At 51.6% G+C, this 25,394-nt stretch overlaps 1 protein-coding gene across 3 annotated transcripts; it reads left to right on the top strand.

The window, feature by feature from the left end:
- Positions 1-6,691: 6,691 nt before the first annotated feature.
- On the top strand, positions 6,692-23,574 carry HNF4A (hepatocyte nuclear factor 4 alpha). Of its 3 annotated transcripts, none has more exons than XM_032198442.1 (10): positions 6,692-6,812; positions 10,637-10,814; positions 12,642-12,736; positions 15,028-15,134; positions 17,305-17,460; positions 20,705-20,792; positions 21,274-21,429; positions 21,720-21,956; positions 22,651-22,773; positions 23,432-23,574. In XM_032198442.1, the coding sequence occupies exons 1-10, from the start codon at positions 6,692-6,694 to the stop codon at positions 23,572-23,574; spliced, it is 1,404 nt and encodes a 467-aa protein (XP_032054333.1). The 3 variants fall into 3 exon arrangements, with proteins under 3 accessions (XP_032054333.1, XP_032054332.1, XP_032054334.1); XM_032198441.1 differs by having other exon boundaries at positions 6,698-6,812; positions 10,640-10,814; positions 22,651-22,777; positions 23,391-23,574; XM_032198443.1 differs by having other exon boundaries at positions 6,698-6,812; positions 10,640-10,814.
- The last annotated feature ends 1,820 nt before the right edge of the window (positions 23,575-25,394 follow it).

Below are 25,394 nucleotides of genomic sequence, written 5' to 3' on the forward strand. Positions count from 1 at the left end.
TTAATTTCATCAGCTCCCCCCCTAGCGGGGGCTGATCCCCAGAGTCCCAGCAGTGACTGGAGGTCACTTCCAGCAGGCATGGAGTGCTGATGAAATCCACCTTTGCAAAAAGATAAATTTAAACAAAACAAAAAAAATAAGCAAAATTTGCTTTGTAACCTCTGTTGATTTTGGCTGTTCTCCTCCTCAGCCTATTTCTCCACTGGCTGGATCAATTCTGGGGCTGTTCCATGTGCAGAAGGAACATGCAGAAGGGTATAAAGGCAATGAAACCTAAAAGCGCTGCAAACAGCTGGCAGGGGTGCACGGACAGCCCAGGTTGTCTGCCAGCCCATAGGCTGTGTAGGGATCTTTTTCCCTGGGAAACTATAGGATTACTTCAATTCCAAAGGGATCGCATTCGCCTGTTGAACAAGTTCTCTACAGGTCCAGGCGTGTGCTGCCAAGCTCCCTGTCATGCTAAATGTGTGAGCTGGCAAGGCACGAAGCGATAAGTGCTCCCTGCTGAACACGGCTCTGCAGAAAATCTGACAGCAAACTTTCCTTCCCGTGCCGCTGCTTCCCCACGACTTCTGTTCCCCTACAGATGGGGGCTGAAATGGTTGGATTGGGGCTGAGCAGCTGCCAACAGCCCGCGAATCTGGACCATCACGTGGCAAGGTGGCTCTGGAGCTTTCCTTGATTTCCTCCCGAGCAGGCAGCAGAGTATTTTGCTGGAAAGCTTCCGGGTTTCCGTTCGGTTGTGTCTGGGACCTGACGCAATGGTCACAGACTATAGGGATTTGGGTGGGGCAGCAGGAATCGGAGGTGGCAGCTGTAACTTGGGCCAAGCGGCAGGCTGCGGTGTGATGGGATAAGATCAAGTTAATAGTTCCTCTTCCTCGCTTGGGCTCGCTGCATGATTTTGCACAAAAACTCACCAGCCAGATTTTCAGAGCCAGCAGCACGTACTTGTGGCTACCGACACGTGGGCACCGTTCTCGAGGGCTGCCATGTAGCCCGAGCGATTGCAAACACAAACAAGATAGGCAAATGCGCTGACATTTCTGAGCGCAGCTGCCATGCTGAAAACAGCTCCAACTTTCTTTGTTTCTACTGTCCTTGCAAAACAACAGCTCCTAAGAGTAACAATAATTACTTCCTCAAGAGCTCAGAGCCTTTGTTAGTCAGCACAATAAACCCTTTTCTGATCCCGGGATGAAAGGCAGGCACGGTGTTATCGCTAAAGCAGTATATGCCGAAATGCTCTGTCTGTCCCCGTGTTTGCAGTTCTTTTTCTGCCACTTTCACATAGCAGCTATTTATTCTAGCTCCATTGACTCCAGCTCCAACATCCATCCTGGCTTCGGTTGAAAAGCACATGTTGCTTTTGGAGAGGATTTCAAGCAGAGTTGTCTGCATCCTTTGAAGCGCATGTCCAAAAATCGCCTTGGTTCGCTGTACAGTGATTTTATGTCCTGGGGGCCTGGACTGTTCGGGTTGGTTTGGCTACCTTTCAAAACTTTTGGCACCAGTGAGAAATAACCTGAGGTTGCAGCAAAGCTGTCTGCATCCTCCAGAGCTGTGCTGGGGAGCCCCAGGCACTGCTGCGTGTCCCAGGGCTCAGCAGTGGCAACATGTCCGGCGTCTGCTCGGGAGCTGCTCTGCCTTAGCTACGGCACTGCCCCGTCCAGCATCCCGGCTGACACAGCAGCATCGCCCCAAGGCCTCCGAACAACATCTGTCCCAACCACAGCCACAGGAACTTCAGCACTGGAGAGAATTTGTCATTGAACAAAATGCCCGCATCTTCCCCAGGGCACAAATCTCACTCTGACATGTCACTTCGGTCACCTCCTGATCTTCTTCCCACGTGAGCTGTGCACCACCAAGGGCTCTTCTGTGTGTTTTGCCAGAGCAGGGATGTGCTGCATGGGGCTGGCAAGGGGCAGACAGACCCTAAACAGCTTCTGGTTAATGATCTGTTTTCCTGGAGACTTCTCTCTGCTGCCGTGGACGTTTTGGGGACTGACACCTTTCCGTGTGTCAGCCAGATGATTGCCTGGAGCTTAAATGAAGATCCTCTGCCTCAACTCGGGGCTTGTTTCAGCTGTGCTGACCTGCAGTCCCCCGCAGCCCCTGCAAATTCCTTGGAGCTGCTTATTAACACGCCAGCAGCTCTGCCCCGTAAGTCATGACTCTCTGCAGTAGAAGGCAAAGGGGCTTGACAGTGTGGCCTAAATATCCCTGTTTACAGAAAGTCTGACAAAACACTAGCCCTTGGCTTTATCTTTCCCCTTTGGAAATAGCCACAGAGCAAATATACTTAAGGTATGAAGGGAGGGGGATTTATATTGACTTTAGAAAAAGCCGTTCTTTAAAAACAGGAAAAAAAAACTCATCCTAGAGCTGTGCAGACGGGGTGCTTCACCCAAAAGGCTTGTGTTGAGGCTTAAAGCCTGCCTGCTAATCTGTAGCATTGCTGTGTGAACAAGTCATGCAGTAAACTGCTCTCTGTTAATTTTTTAATGCAGAATAAACAGGTCAAGAAATGATTAGCATGAGAATAAGTTGAGCTTAATCAGGAGAATCAGAAAAGATGAGAGGGAAGAGGCAAATTGGAGTTATCAGTTAACCATATGGAGTGGCTTTGCCTCCAAGAGCTAATGTGCCCTCGTGTTTTCCATCCCTTCTGAAGCTGCCTATTTTTTTCCCCCCTTCCCTAATTTAAATGATGAGCTAAAATTGCTAGTATAAGCACAATGGAAGCCCTTGTTTCACCTTCTCATTTTCTGTGGCTGCCCAAATGAATTGCAGGTGATAAGGCTCCTACCTGGTTATTACAGATGGTCCTTCCCATTCCACGTTCAGAAAGGAAGATACTGAAGATAAGGTTCAAACGTGCAAAATCCACTTTCTGCAAGTATGAGCGCTCTGTTCTGGTGCAAAAGTTTCGGTGAGATCCTGGCAGATCCAGGGACTGAGCGGAGGCATCCGTGGGCAAGGGGAAACACAGCCCTCAGGACTGCTTGGAGTGGAGTTTGGTCAGTGGTCGAAGATCTATATTCTCAGATAGGCAGGACTTTGTCCACAAACTGGAATTTGAAATTTCAAAGGGGAAAAAAAAAAAAGCAGAAGGGACCTTTGCATGTGTGGAGATGACTATGCTGGCGACGTTCCCCTGGGACTTTTGGTCTTAGTCTTGTACCTCAACTTTGTGCTTTCCCACCAGCTTGCTTGGCAAAACTGCGGTGGGCTTTGCCGGTACAGTCCCTGAGCAGTGGCCCTGGGGCTGGCTGCAAAGCCCTGACCTTGTTCAGGGCTTTCCTGGACTGGAGAGATTTCAGATCCAGAGCCCAGCTCTACTTCACTTGCTTGCCAAGGAAAAGCCACTCCAGTTGTGGAGTGACATGGTCGGAGCGATCTGGAGTGGTGGCTGCCAAGCAGCAGCAGAAGCATCGCCAGCACTCTGCGAGGTTTGTCCCGCTGGCTCCAGGCACTGGCACTTCTGCCAGGTATTTCCTGAGAGTGCAGAGCTGGAACAGTGAAAACCAAAGGTTTGCTCTGAGCAGGAGGCTGGATTGGAGATTTCTGAGGTCCCTGTCAGCTTGAATTGTCTCTTGATCCTACAACACTGTTCAAGAAGGGCAGGAGGAGCCCGCTCACCCACTTGACATAAAGAGCTAGCAAGTGTGGAAGCTGATGGTATCCTTCCCATAAATGCTCCATTACAGAGTCTATTCCCCATCCTCCTTTGCTGAAAGGCATAGATCTTATTTTCAGGGAATCCCCTTCTGCTTTGGATTAATTTGCCAAAGATACACAGATAAGGCAGAATTAGTGTCATGAGGTGCTAGAGTGGAAAAAGGCTGAAGGATTTATTGTTCAACCGATAAAAATTAAATAATTACTTAGTGCAGAAGGCTCCATGGCCTGAAGCTGTAAAAGTTTCCTTTGCAGCCATCTTCTGGCATGGGTGGAGGGTACAGAAAAAGGAGAAGGAGATGGCCTGAAAGCTGAAATTCCCCTGAGCACCTGGCTTGGAACAGCCTTTGCTTTACCAGGGCTCTGCTTGGGATGCAGTACGGGGTCCCTCTGTGCCTGTATTGCATTGCTAAAGCCCTTCCAAAATGCCCTTTCCTTCCTATGGGACATACCAGGTCTGGGTACTCTTCCAGCCGTGCTTGTGCCCCTGGAGCACACCCTGCCTTCCCCTGGCTTTACATCCTGGCAGCCCAGCGAGGACAAGCAGGCTGTCCCCCATTGATTGCCAGCTTAGAGTTGTCTCTGCCTCAAACAGAAAAAAACTAAACACCTTCTGTAAGGCAGAAGTGTTCAAATCAGCCTCCAAACCAGCTTCAAGTCAGCACATATCCATTCTAAAACAGCCACAGGCCATCGTGGTCCTAAGCCGCCATGCAGAGATGTGGGACAGAGACAAGGACCCCCCAGGCAGCCTGTCCCCAGGGGACACCAGCCTCGTGCAGCAGACACATTTCCAGCTGGGGGCTCGTCCCCATGCTGTGAGCCCATCTTGGGGGCAAAGGAAGTGCGCCGTGTCCTTGATGGACTGGTCCTTCACCTCTGTGCTAAGACGAGCTTTGTGAGGGTGCACCAGGCAGAGGACACCGGTAATGAGAAAACAACAGTCAACACAAGCCTGGGGACGGAAAGCTCCACGTCCCATTGACAGCTCCCTGCCTCGTGAGCCACCTAATGCTCTCCAAACTTCCCCGCTCCTTATCTGCCTCTCTCACACACACACTGCCTCCCCATCTTCTATTCCCGGCCCTCTTAATCCTTCCTGCCCTAGGAGCAAACGGCCTTTGCAGCCTTATTTTGTCAGCAGGCTACTTAAGCAAAAGGCTTGTTTTGCTGAACAGAGCAAAACAGACCATGCTTTTATGATATTTTACTAGACACTGTGGCAAATCCTGCACATATTTGACCTAGTGTCTGTAGCATTTATCTAATCAAAGGGATCACTGTGGCCTGAGCAGGACTGGGACGGAGGGCCCTGAAATGAGGCCACAGCAGGGCTACACTCTACCTTACCAGATACACCCTGGTGCACATCATTAAATTCATTTTTAGCCCAGGACTATTCCTGCTGAAGGAAAGTACAACCAGCCACGTGAGTGCAGAGAGGGTCCAGCTTGTCTCCTGAGAACACAGAGCAGAGGACTGTTTCCCCTGAAGAAAAGGATCATTTATTGTTAGTCCCAAGTAGGAAATCAGGGGCTTTCCCCTGTTCCCCGCTTTGCTCCTGCAGATCTGTAGCCCAAAGGTAAAGGTGCTATCTGGAAGCGCTACCTACATCCTAATTTAGCCACCACAGCGAGGATGGCCCAGGGAGCCAGGGCTGCATTGGTGCACCCAGAGGCACAAACACAAACATATTTGAAGCCCACGTTGGCAGCGTGGACACAGCCGATTGTGAAATCGGGGATGTTTTCAATGCAGAGCAAGCTGATACTGAATCATCAGTTGCTTGTTCTCCTGAGCAATCCAGCTGACGCCATTCAGTGATCAATTAAATACCCGCTCACTGATCTCACGCTTCTCATGCTTTTAGGTGGTGCACATTACACTGGAACTTGTCAGTCCTGCAGAGGGCTGACATGCCCTGGGTCAGCTCTGGGCCAGAGAGCAAGAGCTTGGCTGCTTGTGTGCCCCTGGGGTCTGCCCCAAGGTGTCGGCCATGCCGCAGGCTGGAGGCCTGTAAGGCAGCACAGGTTGAATCCCCAGAAGGCAACTCCACACTGCAGAGCAAAGCCCTGCTATGCTGTAAAACGCCCAATGAAACTTTTAAGACGTGTCAGTCAAAGCGGGGCTGGGGTGTGTCTGACAGCGGGTGGCTCTAGCACCAGGAGGAAGGGGACAGGAGCAGGCCCGGCCGTACCCCCGGTGCCCGAGCCTGCCCCAGCCTGGCTCAGCCCCTCACTCGCCGCTCTGCTTGCGTGCCTGGCACTCGGCAAACCCTCACCCCAAAGGTTGTTTGGTCACGGCTGCAGAATGGGACCTGTTTATAGGGCACTCAGCCCCTGTAAAACCGGGTTTATAGGGAAGTAAAGCGAGCCCTACGCTGTTACTTTGCATAGCAACGTGTAAATTGCAATGCGGGCGCTGACCTTCCCAGGGAGGAAAGGGAGAAAAAAGGAAGAGCTGTGGGGGGGAGGGAGCCAGAAGGGGAAATCGGGGGGCGAAGGCAATGAACGGTGGAGAGGGGAAGGCGATGACAGAAGTGAAGAGCAGCCTTGTTCTCTAGGCAGGGTTTTTTCCAAGTTTTCCACCCCAGGTACAATTAAGACCAACAGCAGCAGCTCGGCATCAAGGTCAATAGCCCCAGGAAGGTGTTTCCTGGGTGGCGAGCGCCTTCTCCCGCGGTCCCGCGTGTGCCTGGGGCTGAAATGAGCACAGCGCCTTGAGATTCAATAATAAACAGTCAACAAGAATCACTGCTGCTCCACCAAAAAAAAAAAAAAAACACACACACAGCCTAGCAGCCTTCAGCAGTGGGTGATTAAAGATTAACCCCCTGCCTCCTGCCTCCACCCCTCTGGGGAGTATAGGCCTTGAGGCTCAGCAAATCCTTTCAGAGAAATATCTGAAATAAAAGACAACAGATAGGGGACGCAGCGAAGGCAGAGAGAGGCATAAGGGCCAATAGCCTCGGACAAGGGAATCAGTACAATCTGGCCCGTGTTTGCCGATGATAATGCGCCTTTCCAAAGCCCTGATAGACATGGAGATGGCAGATTATAGCGCAGCATTGGACCCGGCGTACACCACTCTGGAGTTTGAGAACATGCAGGTGCTGGCTATGGGCAATGGTAAGTCCCCACGCTGCCGCTTCTCCTGAGGGACGAGGCCCCGAGGTGGTCGCCGAATCGCTCCTGGGGAGGGCTGGGGGCACCACGGGGCTCTGCTGAGTGGCTTGTGGGGGCTTCTTGCTTTACCTGGAGAGAAATGGAGGTGGTGGAGCAGTGCCGGGCATGGGAGGGATGGTGCCCGGACACCCCGGGGATGGGCGCGTACCAAGAGCGCGGTGGGATTAGCGGTCCACACCGGGCATTGAGCCACAGCCCAGGGCCTGAGCTGAGGACAGGTGGGTCTCAGTGCCCACAGCCTCCGAAAGAAAACAAACAAAAACAAACAAAAAAACCCTCCAAAGCTGCAAACTGAAATGCTGCCCAACACTCACCAGAAACTCCACCGAGCCCGTGACTCGAGCGGAAAGCCAGTCCTATCCCAGGAGTGGCTGTAGCTAGGTTTTCCCCAGCCCAGAAAGCTTCTTAGTGCCTGGTAAGGGTGAAATTGCTTTAAAAGGTGATTCAAGCACTGCCTCAGGAGCCACCCTGAGGCCACAGCCCTTCACCTGTGCAGTGCTGGGTGGGAGTGCGGTCCCTGGGGGCTCAGCCTGGTTGGGAGGGGAGCAAGTGGAGCTGGCAGGGGTTGTTGAGAGCTCCCATCCCTTCAGGAGGGTGGAATCACACGTAACCCACCAGGATTTGCAATACTGGCCCACCCATTTGGGGACCAAGGTGTACTGTTAATTAACACTCGGCAATAAGAGGAGACTCCTCTCCAAGTCCCACTAACATCTCTCTAAATACACGTTAATGACTAAACAAGTAACACTGCAGAAAATGACTCCCTGAGCCCCTTCCTCTTGCTCACCGTGTCACCGGGGCTGCTTGGGCACCCCTGTGCTGGCAGGACCATGCCAGCAGCACAGCTCTTTCCCCAGCTGCAGCTCCCTCCCCGCAGATATGGCATCGTGGTGCCAAAATTGGCAACCGCCTCCCCCTGCCCTCTGTGCCCAGGGCTGACCCTAACCACCTAGGGAGCTCAGGGCCAAAAGCAGCCCCCTTGGGCTCTGCCGGCACCCAGTGGGACCCTTGAGGACAAGCCCAGGGTTTGCTCCTGTGCTCCTTTCCCAGACAGCACACAGAGGTTTCTGTGTGGGGAAACCAGAAAAGCTCACCCTGCATGGGGCTGCGAGCGGGGCTCCATGGGACAGAGGGACGCAGGAATTTCATACAACTAGCTCAGGGGCAGCACAAAATGTGCCCTAGAGGCAGATGAGTCAGCTGCGCTACAAGGCACTGACCCCTCTCCTCATGTGCCTAGGTCCTGGTGAGGGGCTGGTCTCACCCCAGGGCAATTGCCCATGGAGTGCCAGAGAGCTCGGCTGGTGCCCTGTGGGGCTCCCCAGCTCCAGCCTGGGGTGGCCACTCAGCTCCGAGAAGTTTGCCACTGTCCCACTGCAAATGCATCCTGTCTTTGGGCTGGCTTGGGGAACCTGAGGGGGTCCTGTCATCCTAACATAGCTGTGAGGTCACAAACTGTGTTGTTGTTTTTTTCTTCCTCCATTTACTTTAACTCCAAACCTATGTCCATTAAACTCCCTTCAACAGCCAGGAGCCCATATTTCTGGCACCATAAAAATAAACTCGATAGGAAACTTACCATTAGCTCACCAAAAACAGAACCAGTTCCTATCAGACAAAGATTTCTCCAATAACAGTGCCAGTTTCTCCTGTTATATATTCCTCTGTTTAGAGCACGATACACCACTAGGAGGGATGTATCTGGGCTTTCACTGATAGACAAGCATTGTGATTATGGATGCATTGGCTCTTTTATCCTCTCGGTTGCAAGCTCCATAGAAAAACATAGAAAGCAAACTGAAAACAAACTGAAAATCTAACTTTCTGGAACAACACTGAGGCAGCTGAGCCCTCAGGGTGCATTCAGAGGAAGGTTTTCGGAGGCAAGGGACACATGGGCCCAGAGGAAGGTGCTCAGGGGTTTGGGAGCAGGGGAAGGAGCTTCCCGAGCAGGCAGGGCAGCACGTCCAGGAACACAGCTCCTCCAGCCCCGAGGTACAGCCGGGTGTGCCAGGCTCAGAGAGGGAGCAAACTGTGACTCAGGAAAGCAACATAGGAGGGACACAAGGAACCAGAAAGCAAGCAGGGAAATGAAAACTGCTGCCAGAGCCAGGGGAGGGCTGGCTCGAGACGCCCTGTGTGAGCCTACTGCCAGGGTCATGGCATCCACTCCAAGCTACTTGTGCCCACCCATCTGAACCAAGGGATGGCATGAGGATGCTGTGCACATCCCCATACTAAATAAAAGCTAATATTAAAGTCCCAGAAGCATTACCTTAGCCTTCCCCCAGCACACAGGCTCCAGCTAGTAAAGGCAGCTGCTCTGGGACCAGCCTTTTTATAGCCCCCAGCTGCCCTGCGGCCCCTTTCTGGTGGGTGCCAAGTGGGAGCCGCTGTGGCTCTCCCTGGGCAGGCATTAACTGTGTCCCTGCCAAATCCAGGAGGAGCATGGTGAGGGAGAAGGCAAGAGGGGGATCAGGAGTGCAGAGCTGTTGCCCACACACCTGGGGAGATCAGGGCTCACCCTCAGCGTCTGACTGTCAGGTCTCCAGAAATGGGGGGTGAACGTCCTCTGGGGAGCCCCATTCGTTGTGCAATGCCCACCTCTGTGCTGTGGGATGCAGGCAGGGACACGAGTGGTGCCTGAGGATGTTCTTTCAGTGCCTCTGGCAGAAACCGCTGCTGTCTTGGTCAGAGCCTCTGTTGGTCCTGCTGATCTCCATGACTGTCATTTGATGGGGGCTGTCGGGATCAATATACTCAGGTATTAAAGTCTCAGCAGGTTTCTGTGGCTTTGTAGATCCAGGGTATCATTTGCAAATGGGATTTCCACTGAGGCAGGGGAATGTGCTCATGCTGATACAAGAAAATGTGCACAGGAGGGGACAATTAGATCAACTGAATTACGAGCTGATCCCTTCAGCCTTGAGATTTGTTTGGCTTGCTGCAGGGGTTTAAGTGTAGGGCTTGTATGGTTTTGAGCCTTTCAGGTGTCCTTTCCTACAGAGACTGCTGCAATTCCCCACCCTCCCAAAAGAGCCCTGCACATGCCAGTCCCCTTACAGCTTTTAAGGACTGTGAGGCCCGTCTGTCCCAGCAGGAGTGTTACCAGACTGGAAGATACCCAGCACACCACCTCCTCTGTGTACAGTGTCACCCTTTCTTGCTGGGTTCGCTTGATCCATGCTTCCTTGCATGGCTAGTATTTGCCCATGAGTTTTCCAGCTGAGCCTGCTGTGCTCTGAAGGCCTCATTCAGCTGCAGACATGCTGTGCAGACTGCAGCTCCATGCCTGGCAGAGGCTCTACAGCACCTCATTTTTGTAACAGCGTCTGCTCAGGGCTGACTTGGGCTCTTTCAGGGCTATAACACAAACACCATGCTCATAACCCAGCAGCTCACCCTGAGCTGTAAGGCCTCAGCTTTAACTCTGCACCAGCTCACCCTCTGGCCATGCCACAGCGGCCCAAAGCATCTGCAAATCCCCCAGGAATTTGGGCTGTGCTCTGTGACAGCTGGGTTTCTGTACAGTCTGAAGGCACTGCTGGAGGCAGGCCTTTGGGAAGAGCTGTCTCACCGTGGCACACCAGCAGCTTGTACACATTCAAGGGGGCTGCAGTGACTTAGGACACTTGAGGCACCTCCACTCCTCACGCACATCTCTGACCGGTTCCTCCAAAAATCAGGCCTCTCGCTGCAGACTGAGCTAGGAGATAGATGTTGGCTGGCTGTCTCACCCTCTTCTCCCTGTGTCCTTCCCCAAGCAGACACATCTCCATCAGAAGCAGCCAACCTCAACACCTCCAACAGCATCGGGGTGAGCGCGCTGTGTGCCATCTGCGGGGACCGTGCCACGGGGAAGCATTACGGGGCTTCCAGCTGTGATGGCTGCAAAGGGTTCTTCAGGAGGAGCGTCAGGAAGAACCACATGTACTCCTGCAGGTAAGGACAGAGGGGGACGAGATGTGTGGCAGAGGCAAAACAGTCCCCAGAAGCAAAGCCCTGTACAGGAAAGCTCTCAGAGCATGGCAGCACGCTCCTTCATCCTCTTCATCCTCCCTGCATCCTCCACCATATTCCCTCACCTCATCCTCTGGCTGGGCAGGGCCAGAGGCACACAACAGCTCTCCCTCTGGCATGGCCCTCATGGGATTACTGAGGGAAGACCCTGCGAGCTCGTACTTTAGGGGCCAAGCACATGTTCTTTGCAAACAGGTGTTGCCAACTACGGATGCGACCAAAAAGCCAGGTGGTGCTGGTGGGGAAGCCCCGTTCCAGGGGCTGAGCACACTGCTGCCCTGCGCTCCGAGTGCAGCACAAACCCCTTTCACTCCCTGGGGGCACTTCAGTGGCCTCCTTCCCCTTCTCCATCACGAGGTGGAGGTGTGTCTGCCATCTCCCTGCTGCGCTCCCTGAGCACCTAAGGAGGCAACAAGCTGGGGAACGTGGCATGCAAGTGGCTGCGCAACCCGTGACGGGACGAGACATGCGTGCTGCTCGTGCACCTCACACACTTCACCCAGTGCTGCTGGCAGGAGGCCCACGGCTCTCCCATGCCACCAGTGGCTGCGACTTGCCTGCTCGCTGCTCTGAGCGACCAAGACCTGGAGTCAGGGAAATCGAGGAACCCTCAGCTCGGTGTCCGACTCCCTCAGGGCCTTTGAGTGATTCACTCCTGATGTCCTGACAGCCACTTGAACAGCGTGAACAGCAACGGGACTCTCAAATCTGGGTGATGGAAAGAAGCCCCAGATTTAGCAGTGCACATGAAACATATTTTCACTTGTACCCAGGGTTATTTAGCCTGGCTGCCCAGGGAGCCCCCTCCACACAGCTCCAGTGAGAAAAGCCCGGGTGTCCCGCTCTTTTGACACTAGACCTTCTACAGAAGTGCTACAAAAATGCTTAAAGGGCTGCTTTCAGTCAACCATTTGAGGAAATCTTAGCCTGGGGCTTCCAGAAGCACAGCAGAAACAAAAGCTACAGAACTCGGCGTGGCTGGGAGCCCTTTCCCAGTTCTGTTTGCCTTTGTCTTTGCTTTGCAAGCTCGATCAATCAGCAGCAAATTAGAGCATATTTGCAAGTGAAATTCCTGCTGCAAATGGCTACCTGGCTTGTGTTGCATACAAGAACCACACATGGGAGATCAGCGTATGCACCCATGTGTGATCAATGTGGTAATACAAGTGTATAGGGCCAGATCTGGTTGCTTGCCACCTCCTCTCTGAAGCAGAGGTGACTGCAGAGCTGTGTGTGGACCAGCAAACTTGTCCGGAGGTCAGGAGCAACCTCCCTGGATCCCACACTGCCTTGGAGAGATGCAGGGACCTAAACTCACTTCTACCCTTTTTCTGAATTTATAATAAACGCATTCTTCCTCCCTTCTAACTGGATCCCAGCGTATAATAAAGGTTACCAAGGTAGCTCTGACCCTCTTGGCTCACACTTTTAACTTCCCTGGGGTGGTTGCTCCATCTCAAGTATCTCTGCCTCGTGGCCAGCATGTACAAGCAGCAGCCTGAGCTCCTATGTGTGACTGTCAGATCTAGCCTGTCCTTGTTACTCAGCCAGGGGTAGAGCAGAGGGCCGAGGTGCTCAGTTCAGATTAAAGCAAGCATGAAAGTAGCATGGATTGGGGCTCCTTTCTCAGGGTGAGCCTCAGGAAATCTGCTCTAAGTGTATCGTGGAGCCTGGGGCTCTGCCTTGTCCTGTCACCTCACTTCTGTAACAGGCTCGGTCTTGCTGCTCCTCACACCTGTTTCTTCCCAGGTTTAACAGGCAGTGCGTGGTAGACAAAGACAAAAGGAACCAGTGCCGATACTGCCGGCTTAAGAAGTGCTTCCGAGCAGGAATGAAGAAAGAAGGTGGGTCACAGCGTGGCTTCCCCGTGCTGCCCTCAGGAGGTTCACTGTCTGTCTGTCTGTCTGTCTGAGGAAGCCCCTGCAGCCAAAGGCCAGTCCCTGCCGGTTCGTGGGCACGCTCGCTCAGCCAGCTTAGTCCCATCTTCCTTCCATAGTCCTCCCCTCTGCACAGATCCAGGCCTCCATCACTGGGGGGCTAGGGCGAGTTTTGGCCCCTCATCATAAGCCCTGCATGTGCCCAGCCTGCCCTGCTGCCATCTGTACTGGGGCTTTGCAAGCAGCTCTCATCCCAACAGGCAATTAAGCTTCCAAGCAAAGCGCAGGGACCCTGTGTGCTCCTAAATTCAATTTCAGGGGCCCTTTTCAGGGGTCAGCAAAGACAGAGCCAGGGCCATGCCTGTGTCCCAGAACTTCCCATGCTTGTACATACAAATTGCACCCGTGGCTCTTTAGTGCACTCTCACACTGACACACACATCACCTCTGCTCCCACATCTGAGCGACCTGGGAACACTTCTTAATATCAGTGAGATGCAGGAACGTCAGAGAAGGCCTGGACAATTCAGAAACACTTTGGGAACATTGCTGTCAGTGCTAGTGCCCACGGTCACCATCAGATCCACAGCAGGACAGGTGCCTCCAGCAAAGGGTCCCACTATCATTTTGCCCTTTTGTTTCCTCATGTGCCTGTAGGTTCTTGTTGGCCCTCAGTAGACAGCTGAGTTTTACCTGATACATCAGCCATGGCAGGAAGGACCCAGAGCAAGGTGGAGCATTTCAACTATGCCTCTACTCGAAATGAGTAAAGACATCCATCCACCTGCCTGCATGGCCCGGGAGCACCCCACAGACCTGCCTGCATCTCTGTCTCTGCAGTCCTTCTGGGTCCCCTGCCCCAGACATGACGGGGCAGGATTCACCCCCTGCTCAGCCCTGCTCGCTTCTCAGAAGCCCTCACAGCAGTGAGGGCACCTGGGGCTGCCGGTGATCGCGCTGGTGACCCTGCTGGTGGAGGCACCAAGGCCCTGCCCCATGAACACGGGGCTGTGGGAAGTTCTCTGAGCAGGAGCATTTCTCCCCCATTAAAGCAGATGAGGTGTTGCAAGGAACCGGGCCTGACTTTTCCTGAAGAACATAGGAATCCTCCTCTCCCCGCAGAGCCCGCTCATCCCGTGCCCAGAGCTCTGCTGCTGTCTGTTAATATTCAATAGAAGTTACATTAGGTGCATGACCAGCTAATACTGAGCAAACATTTGGAAAACATCATGGCGTGACTGAACTCGGGGGCCTGCTACTGATAACAAGCGGCATAACCTTGAGAGCTCCTATTTACAGCCGCTGACTGCAGGGCTTTGCTTCTGGCCCAGCCTCATTATTGCTTTTTATCAGGCGGATTTATACATTGAGAACGTATCAATCCAGGGAGCCAACAGCCTAAGGCAGAGACTGTTCTGTTTCCCCTGCCATCGATCAATACCTTATTTGAGCAGATGGCTTTGGGTGACTGGCTTGGCTGTGGTGAGTTATGGCCAGCCCACGGCCTCGGAGCAGACAGAGAGGCAAAATCTCCTCCTCAGCATTCCTGCTGCTGCTCCGGCTGCTGCTGCCTCTCGGATTTGGAGCTCAGGCCCTGCTCAAGAGCAGACCAAGCAGGGAGGCGTGCCGGGGTGACACCTGTCCTGGGACTCACTTTGTATTAAGGTGTGAGAGCACTCTGTTGCTCTGGATGGAAACACAGGAGCTGGTCTGCATTTTCTTCCTTACCGTAGCTGAGAGAGGTTTGCAAACTGCACCTATGCAGTGCAGGAGCTTCCCAAATGCAGCTCACAGAAGTCGCGTGGACAGACAAAATAGCCCTGCGGGTACTCAGCTGCTCAATGTCACATGTATGGGGGCTCTGTGTGTGAGCAAGGCCACAGTCTCAGAGATTCCCCTAAGACACTGATCCTATATCCTGAAATCAAAAACTTGAGAGCCAGGTCCTCTGAAATGAAACTTTCCCCTTGAACCCCACAGGTTTCGAACCAAGTCCTTGAGCTCTGAAACACCCCAGTCCCAGGAAAGCCTAACAAAGGCAATGTGAACACAGAATGACTAAATGTAGTCAGCTCTCGCAGGCATCATGTCACAAACCAGAGACAGCTGCACCCTGCCCTGCCAGGCAGGGAAGCTGGGAAATTGCAGCTCAGGAAGCGGTCCAAAGCACTGCGAGAGGGAACGCCAAAAGACTGTGATAGTTTTTGCTGTGCATTTCCATGAATAACCTGCAGCTATGCCAAATTGCTCTCTTGCAGCTGTACAAAACGAACGGGACCGAATCAGCACCCGGAGATCAAGTTATGAAGACAGCAGCTTGCCCTCCATCAATGTCCTACTGCAGGCAGAAGTCCTGGCACAGCAGGTACCTCTTCTTTCTTCCCTGGCAAATTCAGAAACATCAGGCACTATCTGACCACTAGGGCCTGGTGAGTATTTAACAGCTGAGTCTTCAGATCCCTGCCTATTTTCTAAGCAACTTATCTGCCAACTCAGTGCCGGTTTTTCAAGACATTGTTACCTGAAACTTTCCCCTTAATGCTCCTTGGTCTGGAGCTGTGCTGTAATAATAGGCAATGTGGGGCACATGGAGGCTGGAGAGCCTGCTGGAAGAAAACGGGAGAGTTATTGCAATCCAAGGAGCTGCAGCAGTCTGTGCCAGCCGAGGGGCTGGCCTCGCACAGGCAGTTTCCCTTTCCCGATGCCCGTTAGGAACTCCTGGTTTCTAGCTTCCTGCACAGTTTCACAAGGAATTGGTTTCATGCTTTTTTATGCAGATATTCTTTCCAGTGCTTGCTTGACGTTCCTCATTGCCACAAACATACTGCCAAAACTGATTTCCTAGAGCATTCACTGAAAAGAGGATTCCAGTTTAAAAGTCTGCACACAGTGTTTGTCAAATGGGCTTTGTGTGGGAGGACACAGGACAGGACAGGAGCTCACAGGCCATGGCTGGAGGCAGGAGCAGCCATCCTTCGTGGGAGCTGAGGAGAGCAGCACTCCTTGTCCTCCTGAAAACAAAGATGGGTTCCAGTTGGTGGTCCGTGTTCTTCCTTGCTCCAAGGCTCACGTTGCCCTCAGAGTGCCCAGGGAGATGCCCCAGGACAGGACACGCCGCACTCTGGGCTCCGTGCTCAGGCTGTAAGGTCCTGCTCCTTAAAGAGGGGATATATCAGAACGGCTAAGGGCCAAGCCTTGACAGCAGCAGTGTACCCATGTCTCACTTTGTCCTGCACAGGTCCTAATGTATTTATCTACCCTCCAAAAATAACATTGGTGCTGCTCCTGGAGAGGTGAGATAATGGGGTCTCAAGTCACCAGACCTAGAAGGGAAGGGCATTTCTGGGTCCTGCAGTGACATGATACGTAAGGCTTGAGTGGGGTCTGCTGATAAAACTACAGCCATTGACAAATCCCAGGGAGCTGTTGCTCTCCCGCAGAGCACAGGCAGACTCATTAAACAAGGCAGGCTCCGGCACACTAATTGGTAACTTTTATGTTCCTAGTAATTAGAACGAGATACTGCTGAGGAGCTGTTTTCTCCAAGATCTTGGGTCACTCACTCAGAGGTCTTTATTTATTTGCTAAGCCTTCCAGGGCATTCTGATTAGGGTAATAGGTGGTGAGATTTTTACAATCTTATTTATTCAATAGTAGCTCGAGAGCTGGAGAGCTTCCAGGTAATGCAACCTGAACAACAAAAAAAAAAACCACGCAGATGGCATTTGAACTCCATTTCCTTAGGGAGGCTGGCAGGGTCCAAGCTGAAAATGCTGGCAGGAACAGGACAGGAAGAGCTGATGTTGTACATGAGCGGACAGGGCAGGCAGAGGGCAGTGATGGGGTTGAGTTAATTGCTTACAGAAGCATGAGGATAAAGTAGTGACTAAGGGCAAGTTTTCAGATGAGCTGGGTGAGCAGCTATGCATGAGAACCAGGCAGGAGGTTGGGTGCCTGGTTTGGGGGAGATGTTCTTTCTCAGGGTGAAGGGACTGGCAGAGTTGTCAGGCCTTTGCATATGAAATAGCTCCATTTGCCTCTGCAATCCCAAATAATTCTCCACGCAGAAAAGGGACCTGCATTGTGGGCATGTTTGCACACGTACAGTTTTGCAAAAAAGGCTTAAATGTGTGTGTGGAGGTTAGAGGGACACCAAGAGGGAAAGGCTGACTGCTACATGAGCCCCTTCATTCCCTCTTGGATCTTGACTGAGCACATTTGTTCAGTTGGAGGAAGATCTTGGCTTTGGGAGCATTCATACTGTAATTCTACTGAATTTGAACTATTCAAGGCCTGACAGTTCACCAAGGTGATCCACAGTCTGAGCTTTGCAACATTTCTTATTCACAGATACCCGATTTGACCTCATTTTGAAATGAACTGGGCTGCATATTCTGGAGGCTGGATGTGCAGCAGATAAAACTCTGCTTGGAGTCTTCATCAGCACACAACCCTGAGCCTCCCAGGCCTGGGATTTTCCTGTCTGCATTCCCTCTGCAGCACTGAAAGCTGAAGGCTCCTTTCTTTCCTTCCAGATATCATCCCCGGTTCCTGTGATGAACGGAGACATCCGAGGGAAGAAGATTGCCAACATCGCTGACGTCTGCGAGTCCATGAAGCAGCAGCTGCTGGTGCTGGTGGAGTGGGCCAAGTACATCCCCGCCTTCTGTGAGCTACCCCTAGATGACCAGGTGAGTGCCTGCGGCCACCCGCCTCGCTCTGCCCCGACCAAGGCAGCTGGGAGCCGAACGAGAGCCGAGACCTTCAAAGAAAATGCGCATTGTTCACTCCCTTATCGGGCTGCTGCAGCTGATGGGGAGCCCGTACACACAATGGCAACGCAGGGTATTTGCATGTGCAACTGATCAGCCCACGAGCACAGGTGTGATAACAGCGAGCTGAAATTAGGCACACAATCAGGCGAGCATTTTGTATGGATCTATCAGTCGATCATGGATTGATTATAGTTTGTGCAGCACTTTGAAAACCTGAAGTGCTGTACAAATGCTCAGGGTAATTGGAATTAGCAGGAATTCTCACCTAAAGCCTGCTCAAGACCAAACAAATCTAGCTGTCTAGCTGTCTGTCTGTGTTTCTGTTTCTTGCCTGGGGATATGCTGGTATTCATTCTCCTAGAGTGAAGTTATTGAAACTAAACACTATTTTGCTCCCAAGGCAATAAGAAAATCTCTCTTCAGAGTTAAAAAGCAGGAATATATTTACATTTAACACAAATAACTAAAAAAATATTTATGGATTTCCTAACCAAGATAGGCACCATGCGTTTGAATTCCTCTGTAAAACTGTACTGCAACATCTCATGCTGCATCAGAGACACAAAGAGCTATCTTCAGCTAAGTCTAAATATCAGACCAGATGTCACAGGACACGATGTGCGTCCTGGCTCAAACAGTATGTGAGGATGGTGGGGAAGCTCCAGTGGGAAGGGACGCTTCTGGCAGCGGCCAGCACAGCTCCTCTTACATGTAGGAAGGCATTTCCAATCCAGCCACTGTTCAGCCACAAAACTAGCCTGGGTCCTCTTCAGCTAGGATTAGTTTCCAGCCCAGTTCCAGGGCGTATCCAGCTGATCAAAACCCCCTAAGTGCTAAAGCTGAGAGCTTCAGTAAAAAATTAGCAGCCCATAGCTCCAGGGAATCTAACAATCTTTCAAAGCACAGTTAATTCCATTATTTTTTAACACTGTGTGAAAGTGTTAAATTGTTTAAAATGATAATCTGCTAAACTCCTAAGGCAAATACAACTGAAAAATTATGAAAAACAAAATGGAGTCCAACAGCAAATGACATTTACACAGCAAACAGGCTGCAGCCCAGGGGAGGCTTGGGGCAGCTCGGCATAACCCCTTCTGCCATTTGGAACAGAGGCAGTAAACCCGGTTAACAACTGCAAACTACAGCAATTTCTACCTGAGCTCATTTTACAATTGTGGGGCTGTCAAACTTTTCAGAAGATGAAAACAAAACCTAAAGAGGAGACTGTCTGAACACTGCCTTCCCAGAGGGGAAAGGCCACGCGCGGAACATGCCACAGAAAGAGCTCTGTTATGACTTCCATGAGCAGCTCCCCCGTGACGAGCAGTTCCCAATCTGTCCCAAAGGGCTTGAAAGGAAAGCCTGTGTTGCATTAAACCTAATCAGTTAATGACATCCGTGCTTTCGAGGGACGGAGTGTGAGAACAGAGACAGCAGATACTCAGGGGAGTGCAGGAAGGAGGACAGACATGCCAAGGAGCAGGAATGAACAAAAATACATGCGAGCCAAATGCCCAAGGGGCATGAGAGCTGGTCAAGACATGTCTGGTGGGAACATGTAATGTTGGGAAACGCTGTGACACTGCCATTAAAATGCTGCCTCAGAATGAATCATCTCAGCCAGCATATTTATAGGAAAGGTCACACCCAACTCATTTTTCCTCTGCACCAAAATGTCAGAGTACTGGGTTTGGTGGGGCAAAGCCATTCCACTTCAAAGTTAAAGTTCTACTTTGCGGTGTTACAACTTTTATATTTATCCTAGTTGACAAGGGAGTGATGTATCTCAGGGTGATCACTGCAAGAACAAAGAACAGTTAAGATGTTTTTGCTTTGCTGAAGTAATTTAGTTTAACTTTAAAGTACATTGTATGGATACAAAAATGGTGTTTCCAACCTGAGCTTTTGAATTTGGATTAGGCAGAAAATTTCCATGAGGGGTTTGTTCCCCATTGGGACTTGCAGTCTTTCCAACCTTCTCAAATTTTCGGCAGATAGGAAAGCTCAGCTTTGTGCAGCTCCACTAATTACGAGCAGCTCAGCTAGTACACCCACCCATGTTTGGATAGCGATAGAGAGAGGCTAGATTTGGGCATACAGATAAAGGTTCCCCAGCATCATGTGTGCATACTCTTTTTGCAAGGACCTCCACTCTGTTTATTTCGCATAACCCTTTTACACCCCCAGGAAGAAAAAAAAAAAAAAAAAAAAAAAAAAACCACCAAAAAACATCTCTCAGACATCAGCATCTTTTTTAACCAGCGCTTTCTTCCACAGGTGACACACTTCCCTGACATTTCTGGTAGGGTAGGACTTTGCTTGGCTTTGTCAGATGCTGAGAGATAACCCACTGGAAAAGGGGACCATTCCCATCAGGACAAACTTTTCAGAATCTCTCCTTTAATGTTTAATGATTGTTTTCTTCAGCAGAGTTTCCTGGCTGGATATTAAGGAGCCTCCATGTCAGGCTGTCCAATTGTTAACTTCTGTTTCTGCCTAAATCTCTGAAATTTTTAACCGAAGGAGGGCAAAAGATTCAGAACATTCTCGGGAGCCAATGGAGGGTGTAAAATGAAACACTTCAATCATTAACGCCAAGGCAGAAAAACATCCCTTTGGCTTCCCTGGCCCAAATGCCCACTGCTATGGAGGGAACAAATGACCAGAGAGCGACCCCCCAGCCAGTGGACGTGAGTCCCTGTGGGCACTGCCCAGAGACACAGCAGCCCTCCTCCTTGGTCCTGTGAGAGACAGCTAAAGCCTCATCTCCCCTCACACAGGCACCTCAGGCTCATTCCTGGGCCTCTGATCCCGGGTCACTGAGTGCAGCAGGGAGCTTTCAGCGAGGGGCACGATGCACGTGGGCTGGGTTACAGGAATCCCCCCGTGCTGCCCTGGTAGGGCCCTGCAGCCCCATCCCACCCCGTGACCAGGCTGCTCTGCAGTCTCTCCCCACTGCCTTCCTCCTCAGTCATCATGGTTTCACCCAGTCTCTTCCTAAGATGGAACCTCACTTTCCTAAGCACTCCCTTGCTTCCCCCTCCCATACATCTAGCCTGAGTGTAACACAGATTCTCAGCTTCCTCTGCTGCTTACATGAAATCACAGCCGTGTGTGTCTGTCTGTGCACCACCCAAGTAACTTGTCCCTACCCTTGCAGGTGGCACTGCTGCGAGCACATGCAGGCGAACATCTGTTACTGGGAGTTGCCAAGAGGTCCATGGTGTTCAAGGATGTCTTGCTGCTAGGTAAAGAGTGCGCTTCTGCTCCCTGCTGCTCTGTTCCTGCTAAGCTTCCCTGCTGGGATAAAGGAGAGCGTGGTTCAGTGTTTGCAGGCACCCTTTTTGCAGGGTGGTGGCTTGAGCTTTTAAGGAACCCTTTGTGTGCAGCCAGGCCTGACACATATTCACATCTGGACCATGACATGTTGGTGTGGCAAAGGTAGTTGACAATAAACATCCCCATCAGGTTTAGTGTAAGCAGGCTGTGGTGTGATTGAGAAGAAGCTCTTGCTCCTCAATCAGCTTCTCCTTGCTTGAGTGACTCCTGAGTGGGGAGGAGCTGCTCTGGCAGAAAAGATCAGCATTTCTGGTGGGCCATATTAGGCAGAAACAGGAACTTTTTAAGGCTTCCATCTCAACATTAGTTGTCTGGGTTTTGAACTCCTTGTCACCCTTATGAATTTTTGGTCAATGACGGGGTGATGGTCTCTGTGCTGCTTGTCCAAAGGAAACGACCATATCATCCCACGGAACTGCCCCGAGCTGGTGGAGGTCAGCCGCGTGGCCATCCGCATCCTGGACGAGCTGGTCCTCCCCTTCCAGGAGCTGCAGATAGATGATAACGAATACGCCTGCTTGAAAGCCATCATCTTCTTTGACCCAGGTATGCTCTGTCTTGCAGCAGGCAAGGCTCATTGTCAAAGGGAACTAGTCGCTGTTATGCCAACTAATATTAGTTGTGAGCTGTGGAAGTGCCGCCTGGTCTCCTCCTGGGGCCAAGCTGTTCATAGAGGGAGGGGTGAAGTCAGACTAAGAAGAAGAAAAATGTCCACTGCCACAGACAGTAGAGAATCAGAGACAGCTCACCTCAGCCTTTGCCCAGAATTCATGTTATTACTGAAGGACAGTTCCTAGGGAAGCAGCCCGGATAGTTTGCTCTGTGGGTTGTTTCAGATGCCAAAGGACTGAGTGACCCCTCCAAGATCAAGCGGATGCGGTACCAGGTGCAGGTCAGCCTGGAGGACTACATCAATGACAGGCAGTACGACTCACGGGGCCGCTTCGGGGAGCTGCTGCTGCTGCTGCCCGTGCTGCAGAGCATCACCTGGCAGATGATAGAGCAGATCCAGTTTGTTAAGCTCTTCGGCATGGCTAAGATCGACAACCTGCTGCAGGAGATGCTGCTGGGAGGTGAGTGTTTGAGGGTCCTGCAAGAGGCCTCCCAGTTCTTCCTGATCCTTTGGGAACCCTCACAGCCACCGTTCCCCATCTGAAAAAGGTGGAGATCCAGCCTGTCTGCAGGTCAGCCCTTGACTCGCATGAAACCATCTCCTCCTGTCATTTGCAGTTATAACAAAGAGTATTTATATTCTAATCACCTAAAGAGATGCTTTACCTCTGCAGCTACTTACAGAGAGGAATCCCCAGCCCTCTGCATGTAGACAAGTGTCACAATGCAACCCCCAGACTCCTACGAGCCAGCTGTTTCACTGATCCTCCTCTGTCAGGAGGGAGTTGTCTAATCTAAAGGGTCTGAAAGACCAGCTTGAAAGTGCATCCCATATTTTCTACTGGAAGCATCCAATGGGAAAAAAAAAAAAAAAAAAAAAAAAAAAAAAAAAAAAAAGAGAGAGAGAGAGGGAGAAGTCACTGTGCTATTTTTCACCATAGAAATGTGTCTCAAGAGAAGAGGGATGTAACCCTACATAAAAGTAAATGCAGGCAGGGTTACTGAGCCCAAGGCATCTGTGGAGAAATATGGGATAGGTACAAGCTGATCGTGCACAACTGGGGAGGCCTGGGCATTTTGGTGCAGTGTTTTTTTGCCCATCTGAGATGTCTCTTTCTGCTGTAGTGGCACCTAATATGATATGCACGTTTGTAGGTTCATCAAGTGAAACGCCGCATGCTCACCACCCCCTGCACCCTCATCTGATCCAGGAGAACCTGGGAACAAACGTCATTGTGGCCAACACAATGCCTCCTCAGATGCACAATGGGCAGATGTGTGAGTATTGCCAGAGGGAGGGGAGCCCCCGGGAAAAACTGAGAGCTTTCCAATGTGTGGAGGTAGTTTCTACCTTGTAAGGACATTTCAGTGCAAGACAGTCTCTGATCAAAGTCTGTGAGAGAATGCAGAAAGGAGGGAAAGACAAACAGAGAAGTGGATTAGATCAGAGCAGGATGGACTGATTCAACAAGATACTCCCTGGCAGACTGTAATTTTTGCATAGCCCTTAAATTTAGAGATGGATGATCCCACCCAGTGCTTACTGAGAGCAGTGGAAAGGCTCCCCTTACCTTGAATGGTCCAAACACACCTCACTTCACCCTGTGCAAAAACAGAAGAATCTGATCCAACACAAAAGGTTACCACATGGGAATTTGGGCTGAAACGATCTCAGCTGACCAAAAACTGTGGCCAGTACAGGCTAAAAGCCCAGTAGCTCCCTTCATCCAGTGTTCATCACTGTGGCTCTCCCAGGGCATCTAACCAGGCCCGCATGTCAGGGCTGCCCTGCAGCCAACACACCAGCCATTAGGGGCTATCTTTTTTCTACAGAGCCTTTGTCTGGCTTACAGCTGAACCTAGCACGGATAGGGGATAGATCCCATTGCCATCAGGTCCATGTGGCCCTCTTCTAATTTTGTGTGTCTCTCTGTAGCAACTCCAGAAACTCCCCAGCCATCTCCACCCGCGGGCTCAGGGCCAGAGCAGTACAAGCTGCTGCCCGGAGCCATTGCAACCGTGGCGAAACAGCCCAGCTCCATCCCACAGCCTGCCATCACAAAACAGGAGGTCATTTAGCAAGCTGCAGACCGGCTGGCCTCGTTGAGAAGACCGTGTGGGAGAAAAACCTGAGCTGCCTCTGTCACTGTGAAAAGAGAAGCCATCCAGAGGTCCTCAGGCACAAACACACGGACTTGCTTATTGGACTAGTCCACCACTACCAAAAGCTGTCTTCCTGCAGCTATGGGCAGCGCATGCCACGGAGAGCCTCGAGTCACAGAACTAAGGTTGAAGCCTTCCTGAAACCCTCATTCCTCATAAGAAGGGCCAGATTTCTGTCTGCCTCCATCGGGAGGTTTGCAGGGACTGGCTGTGGACAGTGCAGCTGGCTGTTCCCCATTGCTGCCTCTCTGCGTCGGTTCAGCATGCACCAGACCCTGTGAACAAGCAATTCTCCAAACCAAGACACTGTGCTGTGCAAAAGGAGGGCCTCCACCCACAGCCATGCCAGCTCCCCAGACAGCCCCCATCCTGCCAGACTTCTCGGAGGTGACAGCTCCCCTAGGAGCATTGCTGCAGGTGAAGCACACTGGGGTTTGCCCAGGCAGCACTGAGAGAATGGTTCCTCAGCCTTAGCTCACCCCAAACCTTACCATGGTCACCTTCCAGCAAACTAAGCTCCCAGCCAGCTCTACCAAACCTTTTCAGCTGATACAGGCACACTTGCCCACTGGAATTTTCCACTATTTGTATCCTGCTGCCTTTTGAGGGGTTTTGCTGTTTCCATGCCATGGCTGCTGTCCCACCACAGGGCTCAGAGAGGCAGCCAGATCATTCCTTTACACTACTGCCTCCTCACCACCCAGCATGGGAAGCCGGGGAATGTGGGATGGGGCCACCCCAGCACAGGCTGTGAGGGTGAGAATTGCCTGAGCCTCACAAACAGACTCCTGAGTGCCAGGAGTGTTGTAACCCAGGAGTTCAGCTCAGACCCTTTGCTTTAAGGCTAAGACATGCCATATGATCTACGTGTCCAGTTCAGTGACACTCCCTCCTTAGAGTGAGTGGCTGATAACAGATTTATAGGGCTTCACAATGTGATAAGAACTCATTATGGCTCCTCCAGACCTCAGCAGGTTTGAGAGCAGAGCCTCAAAACACAGTGCTTCGAGTCCCACAGCGAAGACTGACAGAGGCCAGGGAAGGGCCCTGTCCCACCAGAGCCCCTCGGTCTGCCCCAGCCTGCACAGCCTAGCCCCCGTTTCCCTGTGCCTGCCTATTTCTGTTACTCTCTGAGGCCTGCCAGGGCCGAAACCATGCAGATTTGACCTTTGGTTTACAGCTGAAATCAGGCAAGGAGCCCTCCTGTCGCCTCCGCGGGCACGGCCTCCAGGCCTCTCCTCAGGTTCAGTTTTGGCAGCACCACAGCAGAGGTGCCGAGAAAACCTGGAACAAATGTTTTTTGTGAGAGAAGGCCGACAGCAGATGCACAGCATCTGTGCCCTGGAAAACCCAGCAGGAAGGAGAAAGATCCTGGTTTAGCACTGGGAAACAGCAGCTCTACCGAACCACAGACTGCGTTCCTGCGGGTCCTGGCTATGTGGGGTGATGTGGGCCCTGTGGGGACATGAAGCTGGTGGAATCGCAGCAAAAATGGGGCCTGGGACAGGTCCCCAGCAGGGACGAATCTGAGCCAGCCACACCAGAGGAGCTGCAGCTCTGTGCCGTGATCGCCAATGCAAACATGGAACACCTCGCCTTGCGCCCACGGCGTCAGAAGCGTTGTATTGTCCCTGAGAGCTGGTGGCATTATACTGAGTAATTTATTGCAATGATGAATCCAATCATTTTCTGTAAATTATTTTGTAAATCACATTGATTATTTATAATTGGGAGAT

This window comes from Aythya fuligula, chromosome 16 (assembly GCF_009819795.1).
Source record: "Aythya fuligula isolate bAytFul2 chromosome 16, bAytFul2.pri, whole genome shotgun sequence".
Classification (NCBI taxonomy): Eukaryota; Metazoa; Chordata; class Aves; order Anseriformes; family Anatidae; genus Aythya; species Aythya fuligula.